Here is a 13,245-nt window from a genome sequence, read left to right as displayed (position 1 = left end):
GGGCTTATAGGTCACAGCAATGAAAAGGGCAGTAACTCCATTTGCGTGTGGCAATGAGACAAACCACTACCTTGTATATTGGTTTGGATTTTTCAGGACAGTAAATTATGGCATATTAAAAGATGATTTTTTTTAATAAAGTAGGTTTACAGCGATGTATGAATTATTTTAATGGAAGTTAATGGAGGTATGAGATCACCCGAAGCAAATGGTACATTAGATGACATTCAGACTATTGGATTTAAAAGTAACAGAAGAACCACACAGACGTGAGGGTTTAATTGGGCACATCACATTTGGCACACTACCCTGCTCTAGACGTTACATCAGCCTCATGGCATATTTCTTTTTTTCTTTGACAAGTAGAATGTGTTGCCGACAGCAGATGTTCCTTTGTCAGTCGGAGCTGTATCTGTATCTAATCGTCAACTTCTCTGTTATTTGTGGAATGCAAAATTCACCATTGCTGAATGCGTTTGATTAAATTTGAGAAGCAACAAAGCATACTTTATCATTTATGTTGAGCACATGAGGGAGATTACACTCAAAGGATTATTTACGCCATTGCTTGATTTAGGAAGTGGTCATATATCCAATGAGGGACAAAATCAAATGTATGGGATTCATTACAACATCTGCACCAAATGAACTCCTCTTTTGTGTTTTGCTGCTAAATTCCATATGATTGAAATTCTCACAGCCACTCTTGGAGATTATTTGCTCTCCAGTCATCTGTTTCCCTCGGCAACACCGTCTGAAGAAAACACTACCATGGAGATGATTCAAAGGAGCCAAGGTGACAAAAGTCAATCTGCTTCACACATTTTCAAAAGTGCTTGCCATATACGACGTGAGAAATGACACTTTTCCCTTTACAAAATAATTGATTCAATCCCAAACACTGGTCATATTTTAATGTTTATCCAGGGCTATAGTACTTTATAATGGACAGGATATGCTGACTGCTTACTCTGCCATTAGAGCAAACAGGAAATTGACTGCACATTTGCATTGTGGCGTATGCCTTGAGTCAGCACAGGAAAACACTTTACATTACTTTGCATCTGTGCATCCATATATAATGCATTCGGATTTGCTGCAATTTATTCTTTTGATTATTGGTTCTCACAGACTAGTCCAAACTTTGTGGAAACACAAAATCATCCACTACTTTTATCACTGAGAATTTCCCATCTCTATGACAATTAGGGAATTTATTTTCTCCACAAAAAGAAAAACTCGGGCTTGTTTGGCCACAAGAATGTAGAGGAAGTGCGTAAACCCAAGTGAACATACTTTAACCGGATGTTGTGAGCTTGACTTCAGTATTATAACCTCACAAAAAAACTGCAGAATTCAATCTCATAGTCTCTGGGCAGAAGTCCACATTATTACAGGATTAGGATAAATAAGAATAAATGATCAAAAGTGGATGCGTGCTCCTTGGAGGGGTTGTAAGAGTCCTTGTAAAGCAAAAACAATGCACGCACATTTACTTTTATTCTGAAGTACATAACAAGAAGCAGATGTTGACATCATTTGTAGCTTGACGGGCGTGATTAAGTTCATGACAGGCGATGGTTCGCTGTGAATGACAGCGGTCGTATGTTGGTTTTTGTACATGCATGTGCAAACGGGATGTTCCAAAAGTTTGTTTTTAGCCGTCCGTTGGCTCCACTGGCGTCACATTGACGTGCTTCAACATAGACAGCCACGGGTAAGTTGGGCTTTTCCTTGTTTGCTTTCAAAACATTTCGCTGCAGGACGTTTTATTCACCGGAGCGGCGGAGAAAAGTTTGGACTAATCGCATCACTTTCCCTGCAAATAGAAACACGAAGAAGTCTGCTTTAAAGTCCGTTTAAAAAAAAAAAAAAAAAAAAAAAAAAACTCATTGCCTGTTGTTCATTACGAGGAATTAAACATTTTGTCTGACGTCCGCCGTCGAGACGCTTCTCGGACAGGTGTAAAATTTTAAATTTACATAAAAGTAGATGTCCAATCTTTAAAGGTGCGGTCTATAGAAAGCCGTCTGAGCATGCATTCAATTAATATCCATCTAAAAGTCAATGCAATGCTATCCTCATGCTCACCAGCACAATTATTATAGGACGGCTATTGTGCAATTTTACTCATTCTTCTAGTGCGCTTAATTGTCTCATTCAATTGAGCTTGTATTGGACTCAGCAAACAAAATATAGTCCATTTGTTTATTCAGGATGTATGTGACTTGCACAAATTGTAAATAGAGATCTTAATGAATTACTTGCTGCGTGGGTCATATTATTATGGGCGCACGGCAGCTCAGGTTACTTTTACAAGCTGTCATGATGCTGCATAGCTTGACAACCATTTGTCATCTTAATCTGGGCCACAATTGTCACTTTTTCTACAATGTTTTGTAACATATTGCTGATTTTATGAGTATCCAGAATTCCAAAGGATTCATTTTTGCCATATACATTATGGCATAGCCTAAGGTTCCTAATATTCATGTGGAAATGGCTTAAGTGTGTCCCGGGGTGATTTAGTTTCCCCCCCTCTTAGTTCAGAGAGAAAAACTGCCAGAATGCTTTTGTTACATAAGTCTTGTAGCATGTTGCGTCATTGTTTTGGGGGCCCAATCCATAAAACCGAAGCTTTGGCTTCATGTGTGCCCCTCAAAGGAGGAGGAGGTTGAAGGCGAGATGGGCTATTGGAAGCAGATGCTCTTCTTTTGGGAGACCACAATGGTGAGAGGAGGCCCCACCTGTAATTTACATGAATTGAGTCTTTTTTTTTTTCCATGTTTAATGTTGTTGACTAACCATCACATCATGTTGAAAGTATGGTTTGGGAGTGCTGCGTTGCCATGACTTTGAAATAAAAACATGCAAACTAAATCATTCACAATAACCGCACCTCTTTTGTTCTCACTATTTTTCCATTGTTCAGATGTCTACTGTTTTTTTTTTTTTTTTGGTTAGATTTTATTGCCATTTGTTTTTTGGATGACTATCATGTTGCAGATCACAATTGACTTAAAAGCAAATTTCTTTATTATGAGTTGTAATTCATCTAAAATTTACGATAATTTGCCTATAATGTTCGCTCCTGAGCAACCTTTTGGTGACTTCACTTCTTAAATCTAATTTGACACACATTTAAAGCAGGATGAAGAAACAAAGCCTTAAATGGGCTGCTGAAAAATCCACTGAATCAGCAACTCACTGTTTAATGTATCACAGACCGGCTGCAATATTAACACCACAACAGACTCAAAACAAGACATCAAAATATCATTTTAGGATTTTACCCGAAACTTCTGTAAATATATATAGAACTGGAATGATTGGCAGATTACGAGAGCTCTATAATTGTTAACGTCGGTCTCCTGTAGCAACTCGATCCAGCTGCCCAACAGTTTGCTGGCCCCTTCCACTTCTCATTTGCAAGTTTCTTGCCGTGAGGCCGGGAGAGGTCAGTACACAAACACCCCCTCCCCTATGAAGAGCTGACATTCTTGTCTGCATAGATACCTGAGGCTTTGAGAATAATTGTCAATTTTTGTCTATGTGAAGCCCTTTGAGACTGCTTGTGATTTAGGGCTATACAAATAAACTTGACTTGACTTGACTTGACTCACACTGATTGGCCATCGTCTAACAATCCAGTTGGGTCTAATGGGGCAACTTTGCGTAGATGTTGGAAATTTGAGACCGAAACAGCTGCTGCGATGACACAATAGGCAATGTTGCCAAGCTCACGCACGTATACGTGTGGTTAATTGCAGTCAGTCAGTAGTGGAGATAAACCTTCTTCGCTAATCTTCATGCACCACAAAAAAAAAGCCGGTTGCCTACATTTTTAGCGCAAAAAACACACAGTGACACACTTCCAAAATAGATCACAACGTACGCACACAGCATGCCTGGCATTTTTTATAGTGTAATGATTACCATCATAGGGATGTTGACTCTTTTTAGTCTCGGGAACATGACTCATGCTGAAAGGCAAGGCTTGAGTCAGTGAGGATACAAAAAGCTTCTATATGTTGTTTTGCCCGTCCTTCAGACTAAATGTGGTCATGTTGCCTGATTGACAAACTGATTCTATTTCTGGATTGAAGCCTTCTGGTAGATCTGGCATGATACCATTTCATCTGATGTCAAAATCATCCAAGTGCGTGACCTCAGCTGGTTATTCCCCACCAAACATATTTTGCCAGTTAGTGCTGATCACAAAAGAGGGTGAATCATGTTCATGTGTTTGTTGATGGTTCTTTGTGTGGCTTTATAATTCACCAACTCCTAGCCTGGCATGCTCACGACAGTGTTTGTTGTTGTGTAAACATACCCCGAATAACTACTTTATTGCAAGCACTCCTTGGCTTTTCCACTCTCAATTTGTGGCTACTAAATTAAAAATGATTTGTGCTCAGTCAAGTTTGCAAAAGGGCGTAAAATGGAGTGTTTTGCAAGAGAAACAAATCTTGATGAAAAACACCGGCACATCTGGCTGCTCACCATGCGTTATGGGGAGCGGACAGCTTGGATGAATTAGCTGTGTTGCGCTAATTGAGACAGAGCAGTAAAGAAGAGGTGAAGTTGGGACTTTTTGGAAGCTGCTGTATTCATTTTTTGGAGATGCTGTAAGCTCATGTAAAATTTATTCTGCCGATGGGCATGCATTGAAAAAAAGGAACACAGTTGAGTTATGTTTATTTAATCATGGTGGAGTTACTTTTCCCACTTATACATTACATATATTTTTTTTACTCCATGCTTAATGCTTGATTCTGCTGCTAGATGGTTTCTGGACTTAGTATTGTGTTCAAATCTCTAAGCTCAGGCAGGTTATACCGGACTATAGATTGCTGAGTGAGGCTTTTTCTGCAGGGCAAACACTTTGCCTCAAGTTAACATTTCAGCTTCTGTTTATATACAGTATTTAAGGGAAAATGGAGCTCCTATATAATTTTATTTTTTAATAATAAGTTCTGTGATTAAATTACAGAACAATATGACAGGCAGTGCCAAAAAAAAAAAACAAGACAGTACCAGAAATTGTAGTGGATATACCGTCTATAAACACTAGAGGGTGCTGTTTGCCGAATGTTTATTCATTTCATGACACTGAGCACACTTTTGAATTTATCATTATGTTGCATAGTACACCAACTATTAATCATGCTTATCAATATTAAACTTTAGTTTAAAACAAGTTCTCTTATCTTACATAAGCCGCCTTGTCATTTTTAACGTGTTCCACTTTGTCACATATGACTGCCACTTGTCACACTCATCATCTGATTGATCTGACTTGGTGTTGATGAAGTGGGAAAGCACCGTTCTAAATTTATCACCCCTCCCGTTGGTTTCACGCATGCTGCAGATGTATCCACGACACATGGACCCCCTAAAGGAGGGTCGTAGATGGAAAGTGAGTGGGGGGGTTGTTGCCACGGCATGTTGACCCTTCAGTCCATCTATTACGTCCCAGTAGTCTTGTTCCATAAGTCTCCAGAGCTCCAATCTTCCAAAAACAGGGAGAAACATCTAAAACTGACTGAACATTTTCAACTTCAAATTTAATGGCTGGCTAGGAAGATCAAGAAGGTATGTGGATTTTATTTTGTTTGGGGAAATGTTAAGCCCTGAAGGACAAAGTAATGAAAATCTTTTGGCTGACTTGAAATGTTTACTATGATTTTTTTATTTTTATTTTTTTATATATATAACAAATTTAGTTAGGTTTCCTAAAATGATCCTGGACTAAGAATGTTATGATACATTTGTTGTGAAAATATATATTTTTTATTTTTCGTTATTAGTAAAGTACAGTAAGTCAACTTTATATCAATACTTGAGCTGGTCGAATATTTAATTAATTTGGTTGGGACAAAGAAGTCTCGTTCTGAATTCTACAAAACTATTTTGATCATTTATACATTTTGGTTAAGCTAAAGTGAAGTAATTTCACGTATTTATGGATCTATGTGACAAATGTTCCAAGCTGTTTTGGATGTCAGTTGACAAGATTGATCAAAATAAGCAGTTAGTGTCAGACGGTGGCTCTCGAAATGTGACTCACTCTGCCGCTTTGACGACTAAACGATGGTCTGCAGTTGTTCATTGTGCTGCACCTGCTCTTCTCCTGTCAGAACCCCGACAGAAATAGAGTGCTGCCTAGCACGGCAACACACACACACACACCAAACATTCCCCCAAGTTTTTCCATTCAAATTCAAAAGCTACCACTTGGCGCTTGTACTCCCATGCGTGTTGAGCAAAACCATGAAATCATTTCAATTCTTTTTTAGTTTCATGTGCAAAAACGAACATTAAATTACTTTTATTCCTGAATGTCAAATAAAGTAGGACATATGCAGGATTTTAATTGTGGTGATCCGGGTGGCTGGTTTATTTTTAAATCCTGCCCCAAATATATACACAAGCCCTGGTTTCGTTTGATGGTCTGATTTTGAACGTTGGGGGTGGAGTGTTGTCAGGAAGACGGTGTGGAGCGTGGTGTTGTGATAGTCTTCGTTACACCTCCCTTTTCTCAGTGAACGATTGTAGTGTCACTGTGGTTTAACTGGCTCACCTCTACCTCATTTTATCTCCTTATGGGGTCAAGTGCCAGTGTTTTGTCTTTGGGTGTTATTTAGGGAAACCTGAGCTTCACAAGGATCGTGTATTAACTGCCAGCCCAGTTAAAATGGATTTTGGATGTCGATAGCCGTCAATGGCAGTAGTATTAGTCAAATTAGTTTTCAAAACAATTGACTTATCCACAGTAACCAGGTGCTCCTCTTTGCCTTAGCTGCAAATCAGTTTAGGTTTGGTGTTACATTTTAAGTCTTGTCAGAAGGCCTAATCCCGGTCACCTCACGTGGTGGTCTTAAGTGCATATTTACCTTGCCACAACCTCTTCTCATTTATTTAAAACCCACCAGCCCTCGTTTATTATTAATTATAATTATTAATTATGACGAGCTACTAATAGTCTTTTGAGACTTTGAGTGAACTGTTTGTCCCTGACACTGACCTGTGATTCGAACTCTGTTAGAGGCTTCCTTAGCTGCAGGTATGGCCATTGGCGGCCATTTTTTTTTTTTTTTTTTTACAACCCCCCCCCAAAATCTAAAAAAAAAAATCCTGGTGAAGATTCATTATTTGTACCCGACAGGGGACAGATGTGGATAAGAATTAGAAATTGGAAAATACCCAAATGGTCTGGGGGATCCAACCACATGGGGGTGACAGTGCCCTCTGCCCCCCCCGCCTAGCGCCGCCAGTGGATATGGCCCTGTACAATATAGTATACAACCAATAATTTACTAGACTCTTGTTTAAGAATATAAGGAATTAGAGAAAATCCTTCCCACCAATGCCTCTCTATTCTTTGCAATGTTTTTCTCCTTCAGGTTAGCGGTTCCAATTGGGAAGCTGTCCATGGCACTTAAGCGATGGAAACAAATCGCCGGCAAATGCAATCAACCGCGTATTCTGCATTTTGGAGCACCCAAGACCAGATGTGGACTAAGTGTCAGAATGAAGCACACAAATGTGCGTTCATTCTAGGGCGCCTGTTTGTCTACAAAGAATCATGATTGCAATTTGTAACAGGTATTCAATATGCAGAGATTAGAGGGACAGATTTCATTCAAGTGAAATCACAGTTTTTTTTTTTTTTTGCTTTTGTTTTTAAATGAGAAGCATCGCTAGACTTCTGTAGCACTTCACTTGTCAACGCAAAAAGCAAAGTTGAGAATGCTTATCTGGTTTATTTTAAGAAAGCCATGCCAACGTGTGCGTGCTGCCGTCTGTTAATAGAAAGTCAAATTGTCACATGAGGTCAGAATTGTCCTTGTGTGTCTATTTTTAGTGGGAATGGAAAGTTTTGTGTTTGTGGCGGTTGTGATAGGGAAGCTGATTATGAAGATTGAAGTCGGAGGTCTCTCATACAGTAAATTAATAAATTTGACTTTGAAATAAATAAATAAATACTTCCTTCCTCCTTTTCCTGTGTTTCCCCTAATCTGAGTTTTTGGAGCAGGAAGGTGATGCGGCCATTATTTGTGACTGCTAACAGACCTGCTGCAACGCTATTGTGTACCAGAGGTTGTCTTGAGGGCAAAAATAATTGTCTGGAAGTGTTTATCTAATAATGACTGACTGCACATGTGAGCTTGTCCAGGCTGAAATCATCCAGTTTAGTTGACTGAACATCTGGGGAGGTGATTAGTGGAGAGGAACAACTTTGTTATGCTTGTCTGCTTCTCTGAGCTGTTTAATTTCACTATTGTGATTCGCTGATACGATTTGATATGGTAGAGCAACTTTGCGCGTATGAATTATCAACAAATTACCACTTCACCTAATAGAACTCTTTTGATCTCTTGTTAGGACATTTATTTTGGCTAAATTATATATATTATATTTCACTTCACAGGGTTGCTTTGTGTAGTTGTTACAGTTCAAGTTTGCATTTGGGGACATTTTGAAATTTTTACTCTTAGCCGATATTTTCTTTGGCAGGTCTGGTCTTGTATGATATACAATTGAATGCCGCATAAAAAAAACATGAGCATATTCCTACAATCCTGGTTTTCAATGAACCCTTTTAATTTCAGATTTAGTAAATGTTATAGCAGAGAGAGACGGAAGAACAAAGGTCCGGCGCAAGTAATAAATGTATCTCTTGGCATAAAAATGTTAACCACAAAATGATGTGAACATCAGAGGAAATTATTGTGGACAGTCTGCTTTAATTCAAGACCAGCGACCTTTTCGTGCTCTCTTTGCGCTTTGCTGCAGTTTTTTTTTTTTTTTTTAGGAAAACAATTCCTTACTGTATCCTGGAATCAATCCACTTTACCACTTTGTGTGGATTTGTTTGTCACTGACCTTTGACCCATTCTGCTCTCTTTGATCCAACTGTAATTTCAGGTTTGAAACATTCCCAGATATTTCTCTACATTAAACTGACCCTAAAATTCTCCACCAAGGTTTCAGACCCAGAGAAGCGTTGAAGCCGTAACCTGTAAGGTCTTGCCCATTGCCAGCAGTCATCGTTTCTAATAACAGGGTAGTAACCATTTTTTGGCGGGGCTGATCTCATCTTTGACGGATGAGTCAAAACACACAAACATTACCAACAAGTGAGACGGACATACCTGTACGCAGGTGTTACGTGGTTGGAAATGCAAGAAGTGATGATAGCATTACAGAACGCAGAATTTGTCTTCGGGTTTGGAGCTGCGCGTTTACGTGACCTCATCTCGGCCGATGTAAAGATCTTCTCAACCCAGACTAGGCTACCATGTAAGGTTTTCTATCCATTATTTTGCTCCCATTATTGCAAATTGTCCCTTAAAATGGCGTACTTTTATATTGGTAGCCCAGGGAGATGAATATGTCATGAATGACCTAGCTCACGTTGACAGGTTTACTGTGTATGCCGGAGATAGATAAGATACACGGCACCGTTTTTGCCGTCAGCGTCGGAATAACCACGTTGGGCTCCATGCCAGGCTCCTTGTGAGGCCTTCTCAGTGCAGCGATAAGCTCATCATTGACACCCTGACGTACACGACAGCTGTGAGTCTGCAAGTTTTCGTGTCCTGTTTTTGGCGTTCACAGATGTGATCATCTGAATTAGTGGTTAATGTGTTTTAGTGAGGAGGAGAGGCACATTTAGTGTAAAAATATGAATTGGTCACTATGCATATTTCAGGGTAGGAGGCTGTGCCCCCTTTCCCCCCCCCGTCTAGCGCCGCCACTGCCTGTTGGGTTTGTGCTACTGAGTTAGATCCAGTTGCTCTTCTACATTCATATTTTCGTATTTTCTTATTCCAATGCGTCTAATCTTATCTGCCTTCCTGTCTCTGTCCCTTTTTATTTAATCCTCGCTGGACGAGGAGTGGAATTTCTCATCAGGCTGAGAGGGTTTTTTTCTGCTCTCTCTTCTTGTCCCTCTCACTTTGGTTCACTCCCATCTCGCCACTCTCCCCTTCCCCTCATGTTCAGCACGGGTTTCTTTGGCACCCCACTGGTGTTTAGAAGCCAAGGATTTGGAAAGCAGCGCTCTCCTCGGACACTCCCATCTTTTTCTTGCCTCTCGCTCGCTCACTCACTCACTCATCTTTTTTTTTTTTTTTTTTTTGCTCCTCTGTGTGCTTACTCAAACCACTCGGCTGTCATTTGCCTGTGTCATCGGGCCTTGGTTAATGAGCTTAGCATGTGCATCAGCTTTGCATGTTGTTGTGGTAGTGGGCAAAGTGAGTGGGTTGGGAGAAAACTAACCAGGACCTCCTTTCCTTTCCTGCAGCTAGGCTCTTTACGCTCTCTCCTCCCTGACTTGAATGCTACCTGACTTCACCGTCTCTCTCTCTCGCTCTCCCTCTCATTGGCTCGCTCTCTCGCTTCACTCTGTCCCAAAGCTTTGTCAAAACTGCTTTGTGCTGCATCACCGCTTCTGCGGCTGCAGCGCTTTCCTTTTTTGGATTCACCATCTCCTCGAACTTTTTGCTTTGTTTGTCAAAATGTACCGGAACCCGTGGATTTCCAATTATCTAAGCCATGTCAAGTTTTGCGGTGAAGGTAAGAGAATCGGATCTCTTCTGCTCTGGTCTGATGTTTTTGGAGTTGATGACAGATTACTCCGATTGATAAAATCGCAGAAGTTGTCAGGTGATGCAGAGCAGACTTGCTTCTTCTCTGCTCAGTGTCCTTCTTTCCCACCAGCTGTCATTGCACCGCAGCTGGAGCCTCCAAGGACAGCCGAGCAAAGATAAAGCACTCTTAACTCTGCCATTTTTTTTTTTTTTTTTTTTTTAGGAAAGCACCTGGTCTCAAACCATGAGAAACAAAAAACATATTCATCTTAGTGATGCTCTTTAAGCTTATGTACTGAATCTTTTTTTATAATAATACATCTGAAAGTGTCAATCAAAACGGACTATTAGCATTAGTAAAGCAGAATACGCTATACAGCTCTTGTATTGAATATTTAATTTCAATTTTTTTATGATATATTGTTAGAAAACCTTTAATAGATAATATATATTGACAGTATGTGATGGAGTCTGAGTATGTGCAAATAATTTTGCACTGTTGACTGATCTGTGGCTGCTTCTCATTACCTCTCGTCTTTGTGATCTTTCCCGAGTGAAGACTGAGTGTTGAGACCTGTTTCCCCCAGGTGGGAATAGCTTGCAATCCACAAGAAGCCGCTCACAGTTTGAGGCTTTTATCCCCGATGATCGCTTGATTGAACATCGATGTTCTTGGCTGCCTGTTTTCTTGCCCAGAACTGTTTTTTTTACTGTACTTAGTACTCATGATCTAAAAGAACAATACTTAAATTGCTCTATGGTGTCTAGTTTTAAATTAGGATTATTCCGTCTTTCACAGTTAGTGGCATTGTAGTTCTTATTGGCATTGAAAGCCCTAATTGGCTTATTGTGGAGCCTTTTTCTTAAATCTTAACATGTTTGCAGCCTTGGCCTCGCCTGGGGTTTTGATGCCCCCATCTGTTTTGCCTTCTAAGCTGTTCTCAGTGAGGCTTTAGTCACAATTTGAGGTTGTCCCCCTCAATGAATGATGAAGGCTGACTGAGTATATGTGTAATTGCTTGTAGACGTCTACATGCACACGCACACACACGGTGTGATGTAATGCCGTCAGTTAAAGCATGACACGTTTTCTTTTGGACGCTGTAATCCCGAGCATCAAAGTTAATCCTATATCACACCTTGAACATATGCTCTCCCCCTCTTGGCTCTTTGGTTTGACTTCACTTGATGTTGCACTCATGTTGATATTTGGTTTCCTTCTAGGCAGCTGATCTTTTAATAGATTTGTATTGTGAACTCTGATGTTATTACTCAAAACCCGTGCTTAAGATTCCGAGTAACGGCTCAATGATCCATGACATCATTCTTTGACAGCTCGGGTATCGTTAAGAGGCATTCCAGGAGATTTTTTTGTCGTCTCTTTCAGGCATAGTGTTTCTGTGCATTCGGTGTAAAGCTGATACATTTTAGCTTTCAAGTATTTGTACACAAAAGCAGCCCCAGAAGGAGAAAATATTTTGTTTACAGCAAAATAGAAATGACTTCAGTGTCTGTATTTACTTTCTTGAGATTTGTTATATCCAAAATGGTCATGTCAGTTTGATTTTTCAGAGTTAGATGTCTTCAGTGATGCCATAATGATGTGATTTTGTTTTTTCCGGAATTGAGCACTTTGTACACACTGTGTTGGTGTTTCCAAAAATCTTTCACCATTGCTGCCAGTATATTCCAGTGAAAATAACATCTTTCTCTACTTTGTGTGAGTCAAGCCAGAAAATAAACACTTTGATGACATGACTATTTAACAAAGTATCATTAATGACAGATTTATAGCCATTGATATTTTACAGAGACATCCATTCATCAAGATCTGATGTAAGACTGTTTTCTTGTTTGAGTCGGTTTTCACGAGTTTTTCAATCACACCATTAGTACGCCGTCAACCGAAGACGGACATCTTCAGGTCTTGCACGGACCGTATTCCGACCAGCTGAAACAATACCAGACCCCTCCCCAAACACAGGCAGGCACACTGCCCTCTGTAAATAATCCTTCTTTCTTCCCATGTATTCAAGTGGGACTGATTTAAAGCATCAACGCTAATAGAACCATCTGATTAGAGATTAGGGTGGTAGAATGTGTGTGGGTGTTCGGGGTGAGCTGTCTCAAGGGGAAGATTTTGGGTGGAGCAAAGTGAAGCCGTTGGTGTGATTCAACCCTGAAGTGAACTTTGAGGGGGATGGAGTGAGACCACATGTTTGTCATGAAGCTTCCTGGATCGAACCACTCGGGTCCAAGAATTGCAACAAACCGATTCCGAAAAAAATAGACTTTGTGGAGTGGACAGTGTGTTTGTGGTTTTAGGAAGTAAGAGTCGTTTCTCCTTGGACTGTCTTTCATTTTTCAAGCCGCTCAGATACATTAATGTGCTGGACTCTCTCTGGCATTGTCCCAACTTGCACTTGGACAGCAACCTTGATGTGTGATCAGACTTAACAATCCCTGTGACACACCAGCTGTTTCTAAAAAGACCCCCCCCCACACACACACACACAAATCCTTAAGATACAAACGCAATGACGTCATTCCATAACGACTTCTGTATCTCGCAATGACGTCATTCCATAACGACTTCTGTATCTCGCAATACGACATTCGTAGAAGAGCCAGCAAGCTTGTTTAATGA

At 40.2% G+C, this 13,245-nt stretch overlaps 1 protein-coding gene and 1 long non-coding RNA gene across 14 annotated transcripts in view; one reads left to right on the top strand and one right to left on the bottom strand.

Annotated features, from left to right (window-relative positions):
* Window positions 1-1,559: 1,559 nt before the first annotated feature.
* The window catches only part of svila (supervillin a), a 36,352-nt gene continuing 24,666 nt past the window's right edge, over window positions 1,560-13,245 (top strand). For 4 of the 13 annotated variants that reach the window (XM_037279575.1, XM_037279573.1, XM_037279571.1 and 1 more), the window contains exon 1: window positions 10,052-10,584. In XM_037279575.1, coding sequence (XP_037135470.1) covers window positions 10,347-10,584 — 238 coding nt within the window. In that variant the 5' untranslated portion in view covers window positions 10,052-10,346. Of the gene's footprint in view, window positions 1,718-5,454; window positions 5,596-10,050; window positions 10,585-13,245 lie in introns of those variants that run through there. The other 9 variants (XM_037279568.1, XM_037279570.1, XM_037279567.1 and 6 more) reach the window with 6 other exon arrangements.
* LOC119139151 lies at window positions 5,472-6,170 on the bottom strand. The gene is made up of 2 exons (XR_005101307.1): window positions 6,071-6,170; window positions 5,472-5,512 (listed from the first exon to the last, which is right to left on the bottom strand). It is a non-coding gene; the product is annotated as an uncharacterized LOC119139151 (long non-coding RNA).

The sequence above is a fragment of the Syngnathus acus genome, chromosome 20 (genome assembly GCF_901709675.1).
Source record: "Syngnathus acus chromosome 20, fSynAcu1.2, whole genome shotgun sequence".
Taxonomy (NCBI): Eukaryota; Metazoa; Chordata; class Actinopteri; order Syngnathiformes; family Syngnathidae; genus Syngnathus; species Syngnathus acus.
The sequence above is the reverse complement of the archived record's forward strand: the minus strand, read 5'-3'. Positions and strand labels throughout refer to the sequence as shown.